This window comes from Arachis stenosperma, chromosome 10 (assembly GCF_014773155.1).
Source record: "Arachis stenosperma cultivar V10309 chromosome 10, arast.V10309.gnm1.PFL2, whole genome shotgun sequence".
Taxonomy (NCBI): Eukaryota; Viridiplantae; Streptophyta; class Magnoliopsida; order Fabales; family Fabaceae; genus Arachis; species Arachis stenosperma.
Genome location: NC_080386.1, coordinates 19,830,952 through 19,855,041, shown reverse-complemented (window position 1 = coordinate 19,855,041; position 24,090 = coordinate 19,830,952). Strand labels below are relative to the sequence as shown.

The 24,090-nt window shown below is 32.1% G+C and overlaps 1 protein-coding gene across 1 annotated transcript; it reads left to right on the top strand.

Moving 5' to 3' along the window:
• The first annotated feature begins 17,339 nt into the window (after positions 1 to 17,339).
• LOC130956076 (alpha-galactosidase 1-like) lies at positions 17,340 to 21,016 on the top strand. Its single transcript, XM_057883101.1, has 15 exons — positions 17,340 to 17,566; positions 17,811 to 17,869; positions 18,109 to 18,165; positions 18,261 to 18,295; positions 18,401 to 18,504; positions 18,601 to 18,676; positions 18,763 to 18,821; positions 18,914 to 18,979; positions 19,058 to 19,141; positions 19,228 to 19,292; positions 19,388 to 19,470; positions 19,564 to 19,654; positions 19,777 to 19,826; positions 19,907 to 20,047; positions 20,683 to 21,016. The coding sequence occupies exons 1-15, from the start codon at positions 17,403 to 17,405 to the stop codon at positions 20,773 to 20,775; spliced, it is 1,227 nt and encodes a 408-aa protein (XP_057739084.1). The 5' UTR covers positions 17,340 to 17,402; the 3' UTR covers positions 20,776 to 21,016.
• Positions 21,017 to 24,090: the final 3,074 nt, after the last annotated feature.

The window sequence follows — 24,090 nt, the reverse complement described above, 5'->3', positions numbered from 1 at the left end:
GTATTACTCAAATTAGAATATATATCTTCACATATATATTAATAACCATCAGAAAATCAAAAGTTAAAATGCTTGTAAATGGTGAAAATCTAACAATTTTCTCTGTGAATAAACAAAAAATCTGAATCACAAATTATTATGTTAATAAGATTCACCTCCTCCTTGTTTTAGGTGAAAATGGAGAAAAGAGCAAAATGCATGCATAACCGCAAATAGAACCAGGGGTCAAGCATTTGAATTCTGGCTAATCGTAATTATGTATAAAAAGTGTAAATTTTCTGTTTCGTTTAGAATTTATGTAAGAGTGAACTACTAATTCGGTTCTGTCCATTTTTAAAAATGATAACGCGATTTTTCAAAATACAATCGATTTATTTCGGTTTCCGTCTCCTAATTTTGTCACACAACGTGATCCCTGTGGGTATTGTTCCATCAACTCTAAACAAAAAATGCTGACGTCTCAGGTTTAGAAACGGATAGGGGTCTAATTATCTCTAAATTTAAATTGATTAGAGGTTAGTTGTCCTTATTATTCTTTAAATAATATTTTTTCAAATTATTTTTTTATTCATTATATTAATATTCTTTTTTCAATAAATTATTAAATATATGGTATAATAAGTATAAACTAATTAATAAATTATTTAAATTTAAAAATGACGTTTATTATGAAATTAAATAAATAATTCTCAAATATAATTTTTAAATATATAAATAATAAACATTAAAATTCAGTTAATACATTAATAATAATAACCCTATGATATACTATTAGTATTATGATCTAGATAATTTTCACAATAAAGTAAAAACTAATGAACACATTATTTGATATATAGTAAAATATTTTTGAGTAATAACAAATTTAATTTTTTATCTCTTTAAACTAAATAAATAATTCTATTTGATATTTTTGTACTAAAATACACTATGAGTAGACTACTAATACTAAATAAAATAAAACATAATATATATATATATTATAGAGACCATTTATAAACTCAACAAATTCAAAACATTAATAATATTATTAATTTATTAATAATACATATATATTGTCATAAGGCTATAGATTGATAAAGATTTATCAATATAAAAATAATATAGATCAATTAAAATTTTAAGTATATTAAAATCCAATTAAATTTACATATACTTTACTCAAAATATACATAAAATTTTAATTGGTTTTGAGTAAAATATATGTAAATTTAATTGAATTTTAATTAATCCACATTATTCTTATATTGATAAATCTTTATTGATCTATAACTTTATGACAATATGTATTATTAATAGATTAATAATATTATTGATGTTTTAAGTTTGTTGAGTTTATAAATGGTCTTCATATATATATATATATATATATATATATATATATATATATATATATATTCATTTAGTATTAGTAGCCTATTCATAGTGCATTTTAGTGCAAAGATATTAAATATAATTATTAATTTAGTTTAAAGAGATAAAAAATTAAATTTATTATTACTCAAAAATATTTTACTATATATCAAATAATGTGTTCATTAGTTTTCACTTTATTGTGAAAATGATCTAGATCATAATACTAATAATATATCATAGAGTTATTATTATTAATGTATTAATCGAATTTTAATGTTTATTATTTATATATTTAAAATTTATATTTGAGAATTATTTATTTAATTTCATAATAAATGATATTTTTAAATTTGAATTATTTATTAATTAGTTTATACTTATTATATCATATATTTAATAATTTATTGAAAAAAGAATATTAATATAATGAATAAAAATTAATTTAAAAAAATATTGTTTAAAGAATAATAAAGACAAATAAACCCCTAACTAATTTAAATTTAGAGATAATTAGACCTATGTCCATTTCTAAACCTAACACGTCAGTATTTTCTATTCAAAGTTGACAGAAAAATACCCACAGAAACTACGCATTATGTAACGAAATTAGAGAATAGAGACTGAAATAGATCAATTTTATTTTAAAAGATCACATTGTCATTTTTAAAAATAAAAAGGACCGAATTGATAATTCACTCTTTATGTAATTCAGTGTACATCATTTATTCTTTGTTCCCATAAGTTATTGTAAGTGTTCTTGCTACACGTTTTCATGCATGCAAAAATTACGGCAACTCTTTTGAACATTCTTTGATTTAGTTTATTTTTTGTTCTTGCTTTCGCATAGTGAGATCATTATTTTAGAACAACGCTAGGAACCAAAAGGGTATTAATTAAAAATCAGTCAAATACTTTTGGGTGAATCCAAAATTTCTACGAATTAATATATATAGATATTTCTTCTGCTAAGTACCAGAATATTTCTTTTTCATACTAAATGGATGTTCTTTTATATATTTTTCGAATTTTTATGTATTACAAATGTGAATATCTCTATTTTTTAAGAATTTTATAATTTTTTAAAATTTTATAGATATTTAATTATTTTTACTAAAATATAACTGGATATTTCTTTTGTTAAGCATTAGGATATTTTTTTCATATTAAATGAATATTTTTTTTATATTTCTGTAATTGTTCAAAGACTCCTTTTGGCTAAGATTAAGTGTGTAGTTTGTAGTCTCTTTAATCATCAAAACAACACCTAAAACGCAGAGAGCAACATATATCACAAGAGCTAATAGCTTTGTTTCCAGGTTTGGGAAACGAAAAGCTCTTCCATCAAACAAGGAAACTCACAGTCCAAATGCAGAAGCAAAGGTAATTAATAATAAACCCCACAAATCTTTCTTACTTCTGTTCTCTCTATTTCGTTGACTTTTTGACCTTGCAATAGGTTAGAGGGTAAGGTGGCTCTAATCACGGGAGCAACCAGTGGAATCGGAGAAGAAACGGTGAGACTTTTTGCCGAAAACGGAGCCTATATCGTCGTCGCCGATGTTCAAGACGATCTCGGACATCAAGTCATAGCTTCAATAGGCTCAAATAGAAGAGGAGTGGGTCGCGGTAGAGAGGCGGAGAGGGCCTGACGGTGAGAGAGAAGAGTCTGTGTGTGTAATTGATGGAGGTGGGTAGGTTAATGTGAGAGAGAAAAGAAAGGTTTTGATAGGCTAAGAAGATACGAAGGGAGGCACAAAACTATACTTTGGTGAAAATATTCTCTACAATAGGGGAATATCAATACCACTATTAAAATGCGTCCCAACCTCAAGGACAACTGAAGTCTTAGAAGAGGTCCACAATGGTATCTGTGGAAACCATCTCGAAACCCGATCGCTAGCAAAGAAAGTAATTCGAGCTGGGTTCTACTGACCGGCCTTGCAAAAGGATGCCACAGACTTCGTGAAGAAGTACCAGCCATGCCAAATGCATGCAAACTTCTACGTTGCTCCCCTCGAGGAGCTGATAAGTATAACTTCTCCATGACCCTTCGCAAAATGGGGACTGGACTTGCTAGAACCATTCCCCCAAGCGCCTGGACAAGTGAAATACTTAATAATGGGGGTAGACTACTTTACGAAGTGGATAGAAGCAGAACCATTGGCCTCCATCACCGCTCAGAGAAGTCGGAAGTTTTTCTATAAAAATATTATCACAAGGTACAGAGTACCACACTCCATCACGACTGATAATGGCACTCAGTTCACCGACTCAACCTTTAGAAGCCTAGTGGCCAGCATGAAGATCAAGCATCAATTCACCTCGGTAGAACATCCACAGGCAAATGGACAAGTCGAGGCAGCTAATAAAGTCATACTGGCAGGATTAAAGAAAAGGTTGCAAGATGCAAAGGGAGTCTGGGATGAAGAACTCCCACAAGTGCTTTGGGCTTATCGGACTACACCTCAGTCTGCCACAGGAGAAACACCCTTCTGACTTGCTTATGGCGTGAAAGCCATGATACCAGTCGAAATCAGCGAGCAAAGTCCAATGGTTAGCTTCTACGACGAGGTCGGAAACATACAGGGGCACAAAGAAGAACTCGAGTTGCTCCCTGAAGTCCGAGAACAAGCCCAGATAAGAGAAGCAGCGCTGAAACAAAAGATGACAAACAGATACAATAAAAGGGTCATTCAAAGAAGCTTCGCCCCAGACGACTTGGTTCTGATCAGAAACGACATAGGAGTCAACAAATCTGGGGATGGCAAGCTCGCTGCCAACTGGAAATGACCATACAAAATTAGGGAGGTCTTAGGAAAAGGCTACTATAAGGTGACCGACTTAAACGGCACCGAGCTACCTAGGTCGTGGCATGCTTATAATATGAAAAGGTACTATAGTTAAAAGCGAACTCTGCTCCTTGGTGTTCTTTTCCCAACTTCATGATTTTTTCCCAAGGAAAGGGTTTTCCTGAAGGGGGTTTTTAACGAGGCACCAAAGTGGGGACTAAGGGGCAACACATTGTCAAAATCCTTAGTAGCTAAAAATAAAAAGTACCTTTACAAATAAATAAAGATCTTTTTCTTGCGATATCTCTTTATAAATTTCCTTCAAACATTTCTACGAACGCGCTGACTTAAGCTCGACAAAACGTGAAAATCCCATGAACCAACCTGGATGGTCGTCAGGATAAAACGACGAAGTACAAGTCGGTGTAAAGAGGTTATAAAAGTAGGTCATATAAGAACTCAGAGATTAATCGACTCACAAGTCGGAGATCCCGAGAAGAAACAAAATGCATCGCGAAAATAACCTAGGTTATAGAAACTCAATAAGAAAAATTAAGTATGGAGGAATACGGAAAAGAGAAAAGAAAACCCATTGAAAAACCAAAATCAGAAGTTGTCCCAAGTCTTCAAGAAAAGTTCAAGGTAACTTAGACAAAGGACAGCCAGCAAAGACAAAAGGTTTTCAAAAAGCAAAAGATCAAAGAGGTTTCCTAAAAAACCTAAACAGAAAGGCATGCACACAACACAGATAGCCTAAAACCCTTATCCAAAAAAGGGTATTTTTAAAATTTTGTTTACCTCCACAAAGGGCCAAAAATTGTCAACAAGCAATCACCATAAAACAAAATATAAATTGTTTAAAAAACAGGGGACCCACAGGCCGGGACCCCATATAGCCATAAATTAGTTGGATGAAGGAAGATCACCACCACTAGGAGAAGAGCCATCACCATCAGAGCCAGGGAGAGTAGTCGGAGCACCGTCAGGATCAGGAAGAGAAGTTGGAGCAGCACAAGGAGAGGGCAGAATAGGTTGATCAAGACCCTGAGAAAGAGCCGCGGAAGAACTCGGGATATCCACCGGTCGAGGAAGAGATTCTATTATTCTTTGTCCCCGAGTCTTCAGCTCGGAGTCCGTCTCGCGCCGAGAAGGAGAAACGATGGCCCCGTCAACCACGATCTTGTCGGGGTCCAGTGGAGAAAGATCCAGGTCGGATTCAATAACCCCGACCTGCTCCTTGAAGATCCTCTACGCCTCCTCGGCCCCCTCAGCAATAGAGTCCTCCAGATCCTGGAAGGCCTCACGACACCCCGCCAAATCCTTCTTCAGCTCCAGGTTCTCCCCAAACAACCTCACGTAACTCTGCTCCGCCTTCTCCTTCAGGCCCTCCGCCATGGCGCACTGGCCTAGCAACTTCTCTCCCTCTCCTGGAGGTGATCCCTCTCCTCCTTTAACTCGGTGACCTCCATCTTCAGCTTCTTCTCATCTTCTTGATATAAGAAGAGCCTCCCCTTTAGCTCCTCAACCTTCAGGGATGAACCCAAAGAACTGAGGGGAGTCTTTTCAAAAATATCCAGAAGTTTTGTACGTACCCCCGCCTCCCGAACACTCCCCTGAACAAGAACATTAAGGTGGTTTTGAACGGAAGCATCATCTATACTTATACGAGTATGAGGATAGATATGATTTTGAATGAACTGAGGCACATTAGACTTAGCCTCACCCTCAAAAGAAGAGCCAGACTCTAAAGTCTTGTGCTTCTTCTTCTCTGGCTCAGGGGAAGATCGGGGCGGAGGGGATGGAAGAGAAGAAGCTAAGGAAGATATAACGATAGGTTGGGAGGGGGTCCCCAAGTTGTGTGGAGGAGGAGGAGGAGGATGAGGAAGAGGGCCAGCAGCCCTGGCAGCACCCACACTGGCACGAGACCTTGATTTGGCATCCTGAACTCTCTGATAGGAGGAGCTGAAATTCTTCTTCGCCATTTCTGCAAAAGCCATTAGGTAACAGAAGAATCAGCATACAAATCAGAGAAAACAACTCGGATGATAATCAGGTCGGAAAACAGTATAAAAACAAATATAACGCTACCTAATTGAGCCTGTACAAAGGTCGGAGACCCCTGGAGAAACTTTTTCGTGTCAAGATAAGGGGCTCTCCCCCATACTTGTCGGAAGAACCCTACAATGGCCGCCTCTACCTCATCCAGGTCATCCAAACTATATTTTTCCACGGGAGAAGCCTCTAACCAGTACAAGAAAAAGCGAGGAGAAAAATTTTGGTCCAAGAAAAAAGGGTGGTGACCTTCTACAGCTTGAACTTTAAAAAATAAATTTTTGAAATCGTGGAAGGACTCATAAAAAAGAGTAAAAACTCTCCGGCCTTGTATGGCCCGGAAAGACACACACTGTTGTTTATTATTTTGCCCACTAAAGGGCTTGGTCATGTGAAAAAGAAAAAAGAAAATCTTCAAAGAGGTCAGAAAATCTAAGGCATGGCTGATGAATTGATAAATCTTCAAGAAATCCCAAGAGTTGGGGTGAAGTTGAGTAGGGGCGACGCGGTAATGAGATAAAACAGCTATCTCAAAGTCGGAAAAAGAAAGAGTTGGGGTGAAGTTGAGTAGGGGCGACGCGGTAATGAGATAAAACAGCTATCTCAAAGTCGGAAAAAGGAAGAAAAACACCCAAACGAGTGAAAAAACTTTCATACATAAAGAAAAAATGGGGGTACGCATCAGAAGCTCTCCCAAAACAAACTCGGTCTTCTAGACCCGGAACAACCAGTTCGTACTTTGGCTCGTCCTCATCAAGAACACAGATTCTATGATGAGTGCGCAGATCAGTAAGGTAGTCGAAGTCTACCAGGGGGCTCTCCCCAAGAACAGTACAATCAACCCATAAGGACAGAGACTCTAACGCAGACATCTTTTTTCAAAAAAAGGGTGACGAATCCTACAAAGGAGAAAGGAAAACGAATCAAAATAGGGTCTCTAAGGATCTAAGGTGAATTTCTTAAACAAGCAGAAACACTAGGTCTACAACCAGCACTCCTCCAAACAAAAACATGCAGATAAAAGCACTCTGTAAAAAGAGAGGTAGGAAAAGAAACTGACCTTTGTTACGCGGAGGGCAGGTGCGACGAACAGCTAAAAGCACTTGAGAAGAAAGGAGTTCTCTTCTTTCGAACACAGAGTACAAGCCGAAAAGTTTTCAGAAACGAAACAAGGGAAGAGGGGGAAAGTATTTATAAACACGTTAGGGGCATAATAGTAAAACGACGTAATCATTTAAGAGATGCGCCGTTACCAATGTAACTGCTCCCCGCATGTAAATGCTGAAACCTCTGAAGAGACGTGACGTTTGATTAGATGCGACGGTTGAGGAATTTGAATCATATCGGTTCCTCATCAAATCGGCTACAATCCCGAGTTGTATACTCGAGCCCAACTCACAAAAGAGCTTGGACTCAAGTAGGGGCACTGTTCATACCCTGGCCCAACACTAAGGCCCAAGACCAAATAAGATAAAAGGCCCAATCCTTAGATTGGCCTCCCCTCGCAACCGACCTCCTCCTAAGAGGTTGGTCTCGACACAGGCTCCGTCACAAGGAAGTCGGAAACGAGGGTTAGCTGACAGATAACACCTATTTGAATAGGTAACTGTCCCTATAATCTCTCAACCCACTTCTAGGAGTCAAATCTCAACTCTCTTAAGATAAAGGGACGGTGATCCTTCTTAAAAGGTGGAACCACTCCAACGGTGGTTATGAGTTCACCACTATAAGTACACTGACACCCCTCAAGTATCCCTAAGTTCCCATACTCTCAAAACTTGCTTAGACCCTTGCTGGCTTAGGCATCAGAGTGTCTTTGCAGGTACTAACCCCCATTCCTTTACACGCACACAAGTCGAATGGAAACTCCTAAACAGGAACCAGGTCAGAAGGCCTCCTTGATGATCGGATTTTTGATGGTATAGAATTTCACAAATGAATTTTCGTTGCAAGTATAGTTTCTAAATCAATCAATAATCCTTTCATACAAAAAGTTGTTTGTCACTAGTACAAACCCCTAAAATTTATAAACCGAAGTATTCAAACCTCGGGTCGTTCTCCCTAGGAATTACAATAAAGTGTCTTGTTATTGGTTGTGAGTTATTTTGGGGTTTTGATATGAAGCATGAAAGATAAATGGCAAGAAAGTAAACTAAGGCCTAAAAAGGTCTTGGCAAGGGTTGGTGGTCAAGGATCTCTATCCTAATCACTAACCACAATATGAGAATTGGCAAGGATTAATCTCATTAAATCATCCTCTAACTAGTAGTAAAGGAAAGTCAAATGAGCTATATCAATCCTAGTCCATAAGTCCTAACTCTCCACTAATTCAATTAGGGAGAACTAGAGTCAATGGATCCCAATCATCAATTACTTGGACATTAGCACAAGAGTTCCTAAGTTATCTTTCCAAGCCAAGAACATAAAACTCTACTCTAAAATCTAACCAAGCATTTCATCAAACACTTGGAAGGCATAAAAGGAAAGCATAGTAAATTGGCAACAAGAATGAAATCTAACAACAATTATTGCAAGAAATTAACAACAACAATCAAAAGAAACACATTTATTATGAATTACCTTGATTGAATTGAAAGAGAGTAGAAGAAACAAAAGTAGATCTACAACAAAGTATAAGAACAACATAAAGGAAATTACAACAAAAGAATATAGGAAGATGAATGTAACAACAAAGAATTGAAAGGTAGAAATAGAAGAAAGCAAAGATTAAAACCTAGATCTAAGAACTAATTCTAATCCTAATCCTAGAGAGAAGAGAGAGCTTCTCTCTCTAAAAACTAACTCTAACTCTAAACCAAGCTCAACTCAACTAATGGTAACTAACATATTCAATACTTGTGTTTCCCCTTCAGTCCTTGGGTTAAATAGCATTAGAAATGAGTTGGATTGGGCCTACAAGGCTTCTAAAATCGCTGGCCACGTATTGCTTTAAGTGGACCATATGGCAGCAACGACGCGTGCGCGTACAGTGCGCGTGCGCGTCACCATACGTATAGCAACTATGTCAAATTTTATATCATTTCGAAGCCCCGAATGTTAGATTTCCAACCCAACTGAAACCGCATCATTTGAACCTCTGTAGCTCAAGTTATGGTTGTTTAAGTGCGAAGAGGTCGGCTTGATAGCTTTCCGGTTCTTTCATTTCTTCATGAGTTCTCCAACTTTTCATGCTTTCTTTCTTCATTCCCTTGATCCAATCTTTGCCTCCTAAACCTTAAATCACTTAACAAACATATCAAGGCATCTAATGGAATCAAGGAGAATTAGATTTAGCTATTTTAAGTCCTAAAAAGCATGTTTTCACTCTTAAGCACAATTAAAGGAGAATATACAAAACCATGCTAATTCATTGGGTAAATGTGAGAAAAGGTCTACAAAATACTTTAAATTCAATACAAGATAAACCGTCAAATTGGGGTTTATCACTCCTCCCTCACGTGATTGGGCCAGCCTTACGAGTCCAACCCACTAATCTCCGGTTACCCATTATAACAATTAACTTGTTAAACACTATTTTGATTTCTTTTTTTATATCTTATCTTATAAGAAATATATATTTTTTTATTGCAAATCGAAGAGATGTAATGATATATTTTAATTATTTTCATTTTTCACCAAAAATGTATATACATATATACATTTCATTTTAATATTATTTAGCGCAAACAAATTGGTACCAATATAACGACATGAGATTGATTTGAATAAAAGAAAGAAAAAGAACTAAGATGTAGCAAACTTTAAAGGGAATAAATTAATTACATGTATTATTATTAACCTAATACCTAACAATATTATGTTATGAAAAGTATTTATTTTTTGAAAATTATTTTTTATTTATTATCCTCAATTAATATCAATAATTCAATATAAATACTTGATTAGATGATAACCAATGCAAATTGATTAATTATATTTAGTTTTGAAATTTATAAAATTATTCTTTTTGTGTTATTAGGGGTGGCAATATGTATCCTACCCGCAGGTACCCAACCTGACCTCCACCCGGTCAGGTAGGGTTGCCAACCCGGTCCGCAGCGGGTAGGGTAGGGTGCGGGTAGGGTTCTCGTGCGGGTTGGGTATGGTGCAGATTGAGCCTCAACTCTATCCGACCAACTCGCACTCTATATATGTTTATATTATATACTTATATAAAAATATGTTTTAAGTGGATGTTGAATCAAAGACCTTTCACTAAATGCAAAAGATCTTTAACCACTAAAAAAAACATTAATTGATAATTTAATTTTTTTTTACATAAAAGTCAGTTCTATTTTAAATTATTATCAAGTTATATAATAATGTTATATATTTTTTGTAACCCGCGGGTAGAGTCGGGTACCCGCGGATTAAGAGCGGGTAGGGTTAGGGTTGGGATATTCTCAACTCGCAGGTAGGGTAAGGTTGAGTTTATATAAAAATCTCAACCCGCGAGTAGAATTAGGGTTGAATCCAAATCCTACCCTACCTTACCCATTGCCACCCTATGTGTTGTCTGACATATTACAAGGGCTAAATCAAATTTTTTGCCTGAATCACATCCTGCATTCACTTACCGTAAAAACTAAAAACCACTAACCGTAAAAACTAAAAACCATGCTAAAACTCACCTTAAACAAGTCATATGGCCCCAGGTTATCCCAATATAGCTAATCCCATTACAGTAAAATTTATATTTAGTTAATACAAAAAAAAACATTTATATTTAGTTAACAAAAAAAGTAACATTTTTATATTTAAAGATAAAATTAAATCATAATCAAAGATCAAATGTCTAAAGTCTAAACTCTAAAGTGTAAGATGAACTCGGCGTCTATGGTTTTTGATGCTAGAGGCCAAATTGGATGGCGAAGTGTATCATAGGTCAATGGTCTTTGGCCATGATTTTAATAGTTGCGAAATATGGTTATACACGTTTGATGAAATTATTTCTTAACATAAATGATTATTACTTCTTTTGTCTTAAATAATATATTACTTTGGCCACATATACAATTTATTTTAGAAAAGAAAAAAAATCTAAAATTAATAATGACTTAAATGGAGTAAATCTCCATAATAGTCCTTGAAATTCGCGTGAATACTCAATGTAGTCCTCAAGATTCCAATTATTCTATTGTAGTCTTTTTAGATAGAACTCCGAGTACTCATAGTGGTCTCTGGGTATATTTCTGGTAATGAGTCATCACCGGAGCACTTACATGGCGTCGTTTTACTACGTTGGATGGCTCCAAAATGTCGTCATTTTGGTTTGACGCCCTTGAGTGCAAATAACGATGCCGTTTAGATGAGTTTTAGCATGAAAAATAGTTTATCTCCAATACAAACACTTCACTCGTCTTTTCTTCTTCTACCCTCTCACTTCATCTTCTTCTCTTCATCAATGGTGTAACCGTAGAATTCTATTTGTTGGGTTAAAAAAGTTGAGAGAAGACGTAATCCGACTGAAAACTCTTTTAGTTGTTTCCTTCCTCCACCAAAAGCACGAGGTTCCAAATTGTGACTAGACTCACGGTAACTGTTTTTTTTTTACCTTGGATTTTCAATTCAGTGTTGGTTCTTCGTGATATACAAATTGTTAGTGTGGTTGAAGTTTACTTGTTTTGTTGTCATTGTAGCCTCTAGGGTTTGAAGGTTGGTTGGGGTTTTATGGGGTTGCTCTATTTCACTCGAATGAAATAGGGATATGATGAGCGATATATGCAAAATTGAAAAAGTATGTGTTCTTATGGTGTTGATTTTGCTTTTTTTTTTTTATAATGCATTAGTAAGCCAACAAAATCTGCTTGTATTAAGTGAAAATTTTGAATTTCTTGCACTCATAGTTGATTCCCCTACTCAATAAGACTTATGCACTCATAGTTGCTCCCACCCTAAATTCTGTACCCAATACGAATTGCAAATGTAGTCCCAACAAAAACAAGACATCTCTATGGCAAACACAACTATCACACTCCAAAATTAAAGCTCACACCATATCCAAAGTCATAGAGCCACCACCAGTGCCAAGGACTCCAACCCAGCCTAAGATGCCTACAAAAAACACTAATCCTCCTAAAACAATCAACCCTTCCAAGACAACCAACCCCCAAGGCAACGAAATTCACCAAATTCATCCAGCCTACTAAATCTACCAAACCCACCAAAACCAGCCAGCCCACCAAGTCCAACCAGAACACTAAATTAGATAAGTACAACAAGTAAAAACTGTCAAAAAAATCAAATATTTCTAGGAGACTCTATACAAGGTTTACTGTTAGAGGATTCAAGAGCAAAGTGTTTAATAATGAAGTTTTCTTTGAGGTGTCTTCTGACTCCTCTAATAGTGAAGAAGATAGCCTGTTTAGGCCAGTGAGAAGGGTGGTTTAAGAACTAAAAAGCCTAAAGTTGATACAAAACTGTTGAGTAACACTAGAGATTGTGTACATCTAAAAAGGCAGTTGGGGATCTTTACCTATAGTTTCTGTGGTGAAAAGGGGCATACAAAGAGAGATTGCAAAAAGAAGAGGGTGGCTGATGCTGCCGCTGCTGCCAAAGCGGCTAAGAAGAAGAAAAAAGATGGAGAACATCCTGCGTCTGAGCAGCAAGTTGAGCAGCCCCAAAATGATGGTGACCAAAGTGATGGGAAAAGCAATTCTGTTACACAACCTGTGGAGATTGAGATATCTCAGCCGTCTACTTCTGAGGCAGAAGATTCTCAACAGGTAGCTTAATATTTATATAATTATACTTTTGTGATTTAAGTGAACTGTTCAATTATGTGTAATGCCAATTTTTTTTCATATAGGATCCTGGTATGAAAAGGTCTTCGAAGTTGTCACCAAGAAAAAGATCTCTCTACTGGCAATCTCTCCAACAGTGAATCCTTTGCAGGATGCATCTTCAGCAACAGCAACAAAATTTGCCAACTTGATGAAGTTCATCCCAACTCCAGGATTTAAGCCTCCAAGAAAGAAGAATTGAAGACTTTAGATAAATCTGTATAGGATCTTCTATTTTGTCTTATTAGGCTTTTTCAATAGACAGTGATTAGATGGTGAATTGTGATACTTTATGTTTTGTTGTTATGTCTTACTTTTGAGGAAAATACAGTTAGCAGCTTCATGTTCCTTGGCTGTCTTTTATCTTTGTCATTGACTTTTTTTACTAGACAATGGAATTTATCTTAATACACTATGCTTTGTGGTTTTCAATAACTTTTGTTGCCTTCTTCATCATTTACTGTTTTTGGTTCATTTCATGAATATAAAAACAATAATTTCATAGTTAACAACGTTTTCATTCCATCAACAAGCACTTTTTTTACATTTATTGCTTATCCTATGAGTACATAAAATCCACCACCAACTTATTCATCATTTACAATACATGATAACCATTAACACTATGAATACAGCCACAACTAAAACTAACAACTGGGTAATCACTTTTTGCATCTGGACATCTTCCTTCAACCTCCGAAGCTTCCAATCAAAGTTTACCTTCACTTGATAATCATTATCAGAAGATTCTGATTTATCAATTTGTTCATCATTTTCAAAATCTACCCAGACAAAAAGTCCACACCATCTCTTCCCACTTGTTTGTAACCAAGAAATGATATAACATGCTCAAACTTCAGACAAGAACAAGAGAAGAACAGTGAGGTAAGGACAATCATAACAACACAAGTAATTTTTCTGACCCACATTATAATTGGGACAACCATAAAATGGTTTGTTTGAATTTGAATCTGTCCAAAACCATTTGAGAACCGACCGGCAGCCACAGCCGCACCATTTTGGCAGTCCCGATCTTCTGCTCTTGCTTGGCATTTTCGTCTGATTCTAACTAGATGGAGAACGAACAGAGTTTTTACCTGAAGTGCTACCACCACTCATCATCGACATGAACAAAAGCAACAAACGGAAGAATGAGAAGAGAGCGATGAACAAGAAACAGAGATAAACTTTATAAAAATTTGAGGATTTAGGGTTAAATATAGCAGAAGAGAACAATGTGAGTATAAATTGAAAATAAGCCAGCTAAACTAACTGTTAGAGCCATCCAGCGTGACAAAACAATGCCACATAAACGCTTCAATAATGACTCATCACAAAAAATATGCCCAAAAATCACTAACTAAAAGACTATAATAAAAAAATCGAAGACTACATTAAAATTCATGCAAATCTCAGAGAGTACTATGAAAATTTACTCGACTTAAACGTTAAAATCAATATCTTATATTAAAAATTCAATAATCAAATTTATACATTGAAGAGTAAAAAAAGAGTCCAAGTATGGTGGGACAATAAATCGCTGTGAAAGTGTGCGAATTAGTTCCTCCACCTTTAAGCATTATATTTCTATTGGAATAATTGTGAAAAGGAGAATGGCCAATTAAATTAGGATCAATACAACTCAACAATAATAACTTTTCAATGAAATTTCATAAGCTGGATTTAATTGTTAAATTAACAAATATAAATCATATTGTCGTTCTTTAGGTTTTTTTTTTCTTATAAAATACTTTTATATATTATAAAACAAAGTATAAAATAAAATGATAAAAGATAATTAAAAAAAGAGAATTTGCCAAAAATATCTTCCAAAAATATATGCATTAGATCGTGTAACTGTAAAATCCATATACAGAAGATGAATTGAATAATAGAGAAAAAATATAATATTTTTGTTTGATTCCAAAAGGCTTTAAGTTGTTTATATAGAATTAACTATCACATTAAATAAATGAGGTTTAATTATTTTGTTAGTTTTTATAGTTTTATAAAATTTTTAATTAGGTTTTTATATTTTTTTTAATTGGATCTTTATATCAATTTTTTTAATTAGGTCCTTTTTAACAATAATTAATTTAATTATATAAGAATTCAAATAAAAAAAATAGTATAGGAATCTAAATAAAAGAAAAAAAAATGTAAGAGTTTAATTAAAAAAAATTGATATAAAGATTTAATTAAAGACAAAAAAAGTATAAAGATCTAATTAAAATTTTATAAAACTATAGGAATCAACAGAGTAATAAAACAATAAAAAAAACTATTAAAAGGATAAAAGCACAAGTAAAAAGTTGCGGACTTCATAAGGTGAGTTAAACCCATTTTGACCCCTAAAATTTTCGACCCTCAAATTTATAGTTACCCAATTAACACCTTCAAATATTAGATTGTAACTCACGTTTGCCCTGTAGCTATCTCCGTTAACGAAAATTTGATGTGGCACGTTAAGTTGACAGAGTGTGTATCCACGTGGCACCCAACTTGCTAGAATAGATGTGTAATGAACGAATGACGTAGTAAAAGTTGAATGAATTCAATTTCTCCAGCAAAGTCTCAAACATATTAAAAAAAGATTAGACTGCAAATTGAGTTCATTCAATTTTTACCACATTATTCATTCATTATACATTCATTCTAGTAAGTTGTGTATCGTGTTACATTAAATTTTTGTTAACAGAAATAGCTATAGAAATAAATGTAGAACACAATCCAATATTTAAAAATGTTAATTAGATAACTATAAATTTAAGGATCGAAATTGAGACCGATCAAAAATTTCAGTGATTTCAGTTCTCATAAGATTGTTAAAAGCATATGAAAATTCGTTGCCATAATCTTTAGATTTTGTTAATACCACCGATCCTTCTTCCTTGTAAGCCAAAAAGGAAAAAACAATCACTTTTTCTCTATCAAAATATTCGGATGTCTTTATCAAATATATTTCAACCAAACATGTAGAGTCAAAAAAGAACACAGAAGTCACTGCCGTCATCTTCATAATCTGCAATTAATTAATTAATTAATTAATGATGGAAATTTCTTAAAATAGTTAAGTTAATTCCATCACAATTATCTCTATAGTTCTAATTAAGGAGTTAAGTAGAAAACATTAACATGGTTTTGTGTTTAAAAGGACAATAGGAAACATGTATATTCAGTGCCGGTTTGAATTTTATTAAAAAATTATTTTAAGTAACCAATACATTACTTTTTTAAAAAAAAAATTTAATTAATTGTTTATTTTTCAAATTAATTATTTATTTTTAATTGTTTATTTTCAAATTAATTGTTTATTTTTAAATTTTGTATATTTTTAAATTCAAAATTTTGTTTTCAAAAAACAAAATAATTAAATGAATTAATAAATCCAAACTCATCTTTAAGAGATTACCACACATCTTAACTAGGACCAAATCTTATTTTATTTTAAATAATTTTATTTTAATTTATATATTTTCTTTTGAATGTTATAATCTTTATTGATTTATCATTTTCAGGAAGAGATTATTTCAGGAGTGGATGTCGAATAGAATATCTACAAAAACGGATTATGATTTAAATTTTTATTATCCACAATAAGAATATAGTTGATTTTATACGGGTTATTGTAAGATGAAGAGGAATTAAGTATCATAAAATTCTATTCCTATTCGTTTTATTATCACCCCTATTTATTTGAAAAATTCATAAATAATACGCTCATGATAATTTTGGATTTGTATTTAACATTAATAATTTGATCTTATATTATTCTCATTAAATAAATAATGATTATGTTATACTTACTCATGTTAATAATCAATATTCATTATTCAATGATGACAAGTGATTTTTTTTCATAAAAAAAATTAAGTGTTAGATATTCAAATCTCATTTTATATATATAATAATTTATTGACTACTAATAAACTCTTAAATAAAAATTTGATCCACAACAGATTAATTTTTAATTTATTAGGTTAGAAAATACTATAAAAAAATAAAAAATATTAAACTCTTATACCAAATTTATTTATTATATATAAATAAATTACGATTTTATTCGAAAGTGATTATAATCATAATTAACTAAATAACAAAATAAAAAATATTAAATTTAAATCTAAATCTAATCCTAAAAATAAACAAATCAATTCAAACGTGAACTTTAAATTTAGATAATGACAAATTTATTATATATATCTTCTAGAATGATGATCATGATTACATAAAAGTGTAAAACACTAACCTCTGACAAAGGAACACGTTATTGTACCCTCTTGATCTACAATAAATCAATAATATAATAAAATAATATAAATAGATAAGGAAAAAACACACTAGTTCACTAGGTAAAGGGTAGCAGTAGTAAGTAGTAACTAAGTAACATAGTAACATAGAGTAGTTGCTGAAGTAAGCAACAATGGAGAGAAGGATTGGTTATGAGATCTTGGTGGTGGTGGTTTTGGTGACCCTTTTGAATCTCTCATTGAATTGTGTTCCTGCTTCAGCCAACTTTGGTAATGAGGTGGACCAACACAGAAGAAGCCTTCTTGCTAATGGCCTTGGAACAACTCCTCCTATGGGGTATGTATAATCTTAAATCTTTGTTTTCTTCTTCTTTTGATTGCAATTCTGTTATTTTGTTATATACTTTCTTTGTTTCATTCTCTTTTATAATTATTTTTTATCAATTATTGTCATTGGTATATATGATTGGACCTTTCTCTTTATTTATTTGTTTGTTTTTTTTCATTCATGTTCAATTGTTTTGGATATATGCATCAAATGATTGGTGATGCTGATTGATTTGTGAAAACTCTTTGTGCAGATGGAACAGTTGGAATCACTTCAACTGTCAAATTAATGAAAAAATCATCCGGGAAACTGGTATTTGATCATCCATATCTTTAATTTGTTCCATGTGAATTTTATAAGTACTTGGCATTTGAAACTGTGAATTAATGTTTCATAGAAGGCACTGTTCTGTTAGTTCTGTATTCAATTTTGCAGTTCTTCCCCAAATTGCATTTCAAACCTATCATCGTTTGCATTTCAGTTTAGTCTTTATTTGTATACAATCAAGAATTGTTAAGGCAATGGCCTGATTTATAGATTTTCGATTGCAGCCGATGCGCTTGTTTCGACTGGTCTTTCAAAGCTTGGATACACTTTTGTAAACATAGGTACATATGAAAGCAACTAAATTTTCAGTTCTTATATTTTGATTTCATTTTTTACAAAGCAAAATGCTGTAACTATAATCATACCATTCATGCAGATGATTGCTGGGCCGAGCTACACCGTGATGATAAGGTCTTATACCTATGGTTTTTCTTTGATTTTCTTCCTTCTATTCCTTTTATCCTTGAAAGTTATTGCATTGTGTCAAAAAACAATATGTTCCAAATAATCTTGCAGGGCGATTTGGTAGCAAAGAAATCTACATTCCCTTCTGGAATCAAAGCTCTTGCAGATTATGTTCATAGCAAGGGTCTTAAGCTCGGAATTTATTCGGATGCAGGGTACATAGACTTGGCCAAATTCCCAAACAAACTAGTCCCATTTTCTCATTCAACCATTAGTTCTTTAAACTAAGGTTTCGTTTCGCCATTTTGCAGGTATTTCACTTGTAGCAAACAGATGCCTGGTTCACTTGGTCATGAGTTTCAAGATGCCAAGACTTTTGCATCATGGGTAGCAAACATTATCTTTATTTTTTAAGGAACATACATATCAATCGATTGCTATTAAATAAGTCGTAACGATGCCTTATTTTGCAGGGTATTGATTATTTGAAGTATGACAATTGTAACAATGATGGATCAAAACCAACTGTTAGGTAGTTGAAAGTATATTTTCACTTTACCTGTATGTTTTCCTTTGATCATCATTCATGAGTTTGAAAACTTTGCTCTTCTTTCTTATTCGCAGATATCCTGTTATGACTCGAGCATTAATGAACGCTGGTCGTCCAATCTTCTTCTCTTTATGTGAATGGTAAAACTCTTGTATGTTCCACAATTTTGTGTTTTTCTAATTTTAGTTTCTTCCTTCTCAATTGCTTTGTTTGTTTAGGGGCGACATGCATCCGGCTTTGTGGGGCGCTCGAGTCGGAAATAGCTGGAGAACTACAAATGACATAAATGATTCATGGGATAGGTGCAAAAATGTGGATTCAATTTTTTCTAATTCTAGAAGTTTCGTAATTGAATTTGGAATTTTATGTAACTAGCCTCTTTTTACAGTATGATTTCAAGGGCTGATATGAATGAAGTTTATGCTGATCTCGCAAAACCGGGCGGTTGGAATGGTTAGAAATTTAGAAATTTAGATTTCACTTATCAGTAGCTTTGTCTGAATTCTGAAATTGAATAAGTTTTCTGTTGGATTTTATCAAATGAACAGATCCTGATATGCTTGAGGTGGGAAATGGAGGAATGACAAAAGATGAATACATTGTTCATTTCAGTTTGTGGGCCATTTCCAAGGTATGAATATGCATGCTTGTATCCCAAGTTCATGTCATAGTTAGTAATGTTCATTGGGTGCATTCTTGTTTCTCATTATAAGTTTTGGTGCAGGCTCCTCTTCTTCTCGGTTGCGACGTTCGAAACATGTCTAAAGAGATTGTGGAGATAATCACAAACAAAGAAGTTATTGCAGTTAACCAAGGTGATTTGATGCGATCATTGCATTAACATTGATATTCTGATCCTATCTAGTGGGAAAAGGCTTAGTAGTCGTCGTTAACTTGTTATTCTGTCACTAACAATGTTAAATTCGTACCGTGTTAGATTCGCTTGGTGTACAAGCTAAGAAGGTTAGGATGGAAGGTGATCAAGAGGTAATTAAAACACAAATATGATTGTGTGTGTCTAGTCTGAAATTAGCAAGAAGGGTTGATATGCATGTTTTTGGGTGCAGATATGGGCAGGTCCTCTTTCAGGGTATAAGGTAGCTGTTGTGTTGCTTAATAGAGGGCCTCTGCGCAATGCCATCACAGCCAATTGGGATGACATTGGCATTCCCCAAAACAGTGTTGTTCAAGCAAGAGACCTTTGGGAGGTATGTTCTCTTTTTGTGGAGTGAAGTTGATAGTTGAAAATTATTAGATGATTTGACATGTTTGATTAAATTGCTATATAACGTTTTTCAACTATCAACTTCATATGAAGACAACTGCATGTGAATTTTTACTTTTTTTTCCATACTTAATATATGGACTTATTGTATATGAGTAATGATTCGAAGTCTTAATTCATCTTCCTATTTATCCTCTTAATACTTACATAAGTAAAAATTCAAATATATATGTTATTTTTTTTTAAAAAAAAAAAGAAGATAGTTATTGTTATCTTTTTACAATTTTAATATTAAGAGGATAATTAGGAGAATATATTAGGAAATAGTTATGCTTATATTTTTAGAAAATAAAGATCGAAATGAAATAGTAAATTTAACAGGAATTAGACCTAAATCCCAAAATCTAAAATAAAAAAAAAAGTTAAACATACATTATCAGCTAGGTAAAAACTCAAATCAGTTGTCTTAGTTGAGAATCAATGGACGATTTGAATATTTGACCAAATTACTCTCTAATAATTTTCAACTATTAATTTTACATCAATACAACTGCACGTGAGTTTTGAAACTATTTGGGGGTTACTTATGTTGTAAGGTATGGTTTTGAATGAATGCAGCACCAGACATTGAAGAAACTATTCGTGAATAAATTGAGTGCTACAGTGGATCCACATTCTTGTAAAATGTATGTCTTGAAGCCAGTAGCTTGACTTCTCAAACCACCCACAAACTAAGCTAAGGACTGCACCTTCTGGAGTTTACCTTATTGGAACAACTTTCTTTTCTTCCAAATAAAAAGAAAAAGGGATTGAATGTTTAAACTCAATAAACATTCTTCTTCTCGGTTTGTTCTAATTGAGGTGTTCTATCTTATTTTATTTTAGCTCCTAGCTTTGTAAAGATACTATAAATTTTAGAGAAAAGTGACAAATAAGTCCTAAAATTTATATTTCGGACAAATTAGTCTTAATTAAAAGGAAAAAGTATCAACCAAGTCTTCTATGATAGTAGACGTGAATACATTATTTTTAGATTAGCTTCTATGATTAGAATAAAAGAGTTTAATTTAAACGTAGTTTGTTCACGTCTATTATTGTAAAAGATTTTATTGATATTTTTTTTAAATTAATCTGTTTGAAGGGTAAAATTTCAAATATTTGTCACTTTATTTTAAATTTTAATATACATGTCAATATGGATTTTTTAAAGTTACGAATTTGAGTTATAACTCTTTTGAATAAGCTCGTAAATTTGTCGTATTTTTAAACACGTTAGATTAAATCCTAAAATAAGTTTATGACAAATAATAAATTTATACATGTATATTTCTTCCAGAACCATTAAAACCAACTCAATATCACGTTATATATCATACATTTTCATACATTCGTACTATCTTCAATTCATACCTTCGGATCACATTCATACTATCACATACGAGGAATTACTTGTGATTTTTTTTCTTTTCGTTTTTCATCATGTCCTGCTCTCTTTTGGATCCATCCAAGAATCTAATTAGAATTGAGTTTTAACTCTACTCTTAATGTTTTTTTTATGATTTTTCCATTTTCATATTTGGATTATTACTTATTTGATATATGACGTATTTGATATTTGTATAGTTTCATTTTCATATCAAACAACATTATTTGGAGGGACAAAAAAATATCTTTCCACCCGTGTTTTGAACTTTTTAAGGATGCCTAACATTTACATTAACCTAGTAAAATAATGTTTTTACCTCAATTGAACCATTACAATTGCAAGGGATTTTCAAGCAAGAAATGGTGTTCTATGCAACATTTTTTCATTATACGAGGATTCGAACTCTTGACATTAAAAAAGGCTAATACTATGGTATTGAAAGGAAAATTTTTCAGTTAGTGCTGAAAGTATGTGTCCTAGAAGAAAAAGCAACACGTGTTTATTTTGTTGATAAAGTTTCGAAGGTAATTAATTAGTTGAAGATGATTATGATCTTGGGCCTTTTTTGATGGTCCAGCAACAATTTGGTAAAATAATTGGACTGACTATGGTTTGATTTTTTTGGTTATATTATAAGATGAAGTGATTAAGATATATGATGGGCTGTATTGGTAATGGGGTTAAATACAGGATTTATTTTTTAAATATATTTTTGAAAGTTTTCTATTGAGTTGATAATTTTTGGTCAGTTTGATATAATATGCAATTTTTTTATTGAGAGAGATGGTAATTGTTAATTTAGTTATTGAAATTATCATGACAAAAAGAAACTAAAATTGTAAAAAAAATTATTATATTAAGTGTGTGTTTAGATTGAAGTTTGTAAATAAGAGCTGCATAAAATTGATTTTGATTAAAAGTGAGCTAAGAGTATAAGAGTAGCATGATTTATGTTTATCAAGTTTTTATATGAATTGTAGTAAATTAAAAAGTAGTTTAGATTATATTACTTAAAATCACTTTTAAATAAAAAAATTATTAAAAAAGATATGAACTTAAATAGTTATTTGATATTATGTTATCTTTTTATTTTAGGTATTTAAATAAAATTTATTAATCAAGTTTATAATAAAAATTAATATTTACTGAATTAAAATTAGCATAAGAAATTGACAAAATATATTTTATATAAAAACATAAATAATATACGAATAATATATGAAAATATACTTTATGAAATTAGATTATTCATAATTTATTTAGTACTATTTTGGATTATAAATGTTACTTTATTCTATAGTTATAGTTAGTTTTTATTTACTTTGTCCTTTATTTTTTTTGGTAGTTTCTTTAGTACTCATATTTTTTATGTATATAATTATTTTTTATGAAATTTTTATTTTTCTTTATTCGAATCTTTGTCTTCTATTTTTTTTTGTTGTACTTTATTTTTTATATGTACAATTTTTTTTATTTGTTTAGCTCAGTTAAAACTTGTAACTGTAATAGTTGTATATTATGTTTATTATTATAATTTTTTATAATATAAATTATTCACCCTACTAAAAAGAATAAAATAAATAAAAAATTAATTATAACTAATAATAGAATCATACCAATAAAAAGTTTATAACCCAAAATAATACTAAATAAATCATGAAAAATCTAATTTAATGAAGTATATTTTCATATATTATTTATATTTTTCATATAAAATATATTTTGTCAATTTCTTATGCTAGTTTTAATTCAATAAGTAAATATTTATTTTTATTATTAACTTGATTAATAAAATTAATTTAAATACCTAAAATATAAAGATAAGATAATATCAAATAACTATTTAAATTTCTGTCTTTTTAATCATTTTTATGTAAAATTGATTTTGAGTAATATAATTCAAATAACATTTAATTTACTACAATCTATTTTGATATAAAAACTTGTCAAACATAAACCATGCTAATTCTAGCTCACTTTTAATCAACATTAATTTTTTCGTCTACAAACTTCAATCTAAACATACACTTAGTAATAATAAATTCTTTCTTACAATTTTAATTTTTTTTTTGTTATGACAATTTCAATAACGAAATTAACAATTAGTATCGCTCTCAATAAAAAGAAAAATGAACGGCATACTATGTCAAACTGACCAAAAGTTAACAACTCAACAGAAAACTTCCAAAAATATATTTACAAAAAAACTCATTTATAACTTCATAGCCAATTCAACCCGTCATATATTTACTCACTTCATTGTGAGCCTAAATACAACCAAACTTTATTGTGAGCCTAAATATTTTTTGGATCCTGAAAGAAAACCGAATACCATAATCACCATCATTAACGTATTTCTTTTCATCAACTGATTAATTCTACTTAATCCTCATACATCACACTCTGCAGGCAGGGGCGGAGCTTAGTTGAGACAAAGGGGGCTATGGTCTCCCCAAACTTTTGTTGAAAAAATTAGGAATACTTCTTCAAAAAATAAAAAATAGTTCAGTTGGCTTAAATACTTTACGACGACTTAAAATACCAAAGTTTAATCTTCATTTCTTATTTTTATTGCACAAAAATTTTTAGTTTTAAACATT

Coding starts and splice junctions, on each gene's coding strand:
- LOC130956076 (XM_057883101.1), top strand. CDS start 17,403: ATGGAGAGAAGGATTGGTTATGAGATCTTGGTGGTGGTGGTTTTGGTG. Junction 18,677..18,762: donor CCAAGACTTTTGCATCATGG/GTAGCAAACATT, acceptor CTTATTTTGCAG/GGTATTGATTATTTGAAGTA. Junction 20,048..20,682: donor AAGCAAGAGACCTTTGGGAG/GTATGTTCTCTT, acceptor GAATGAATGCAG/CACCAGACATTGAAGAAACT.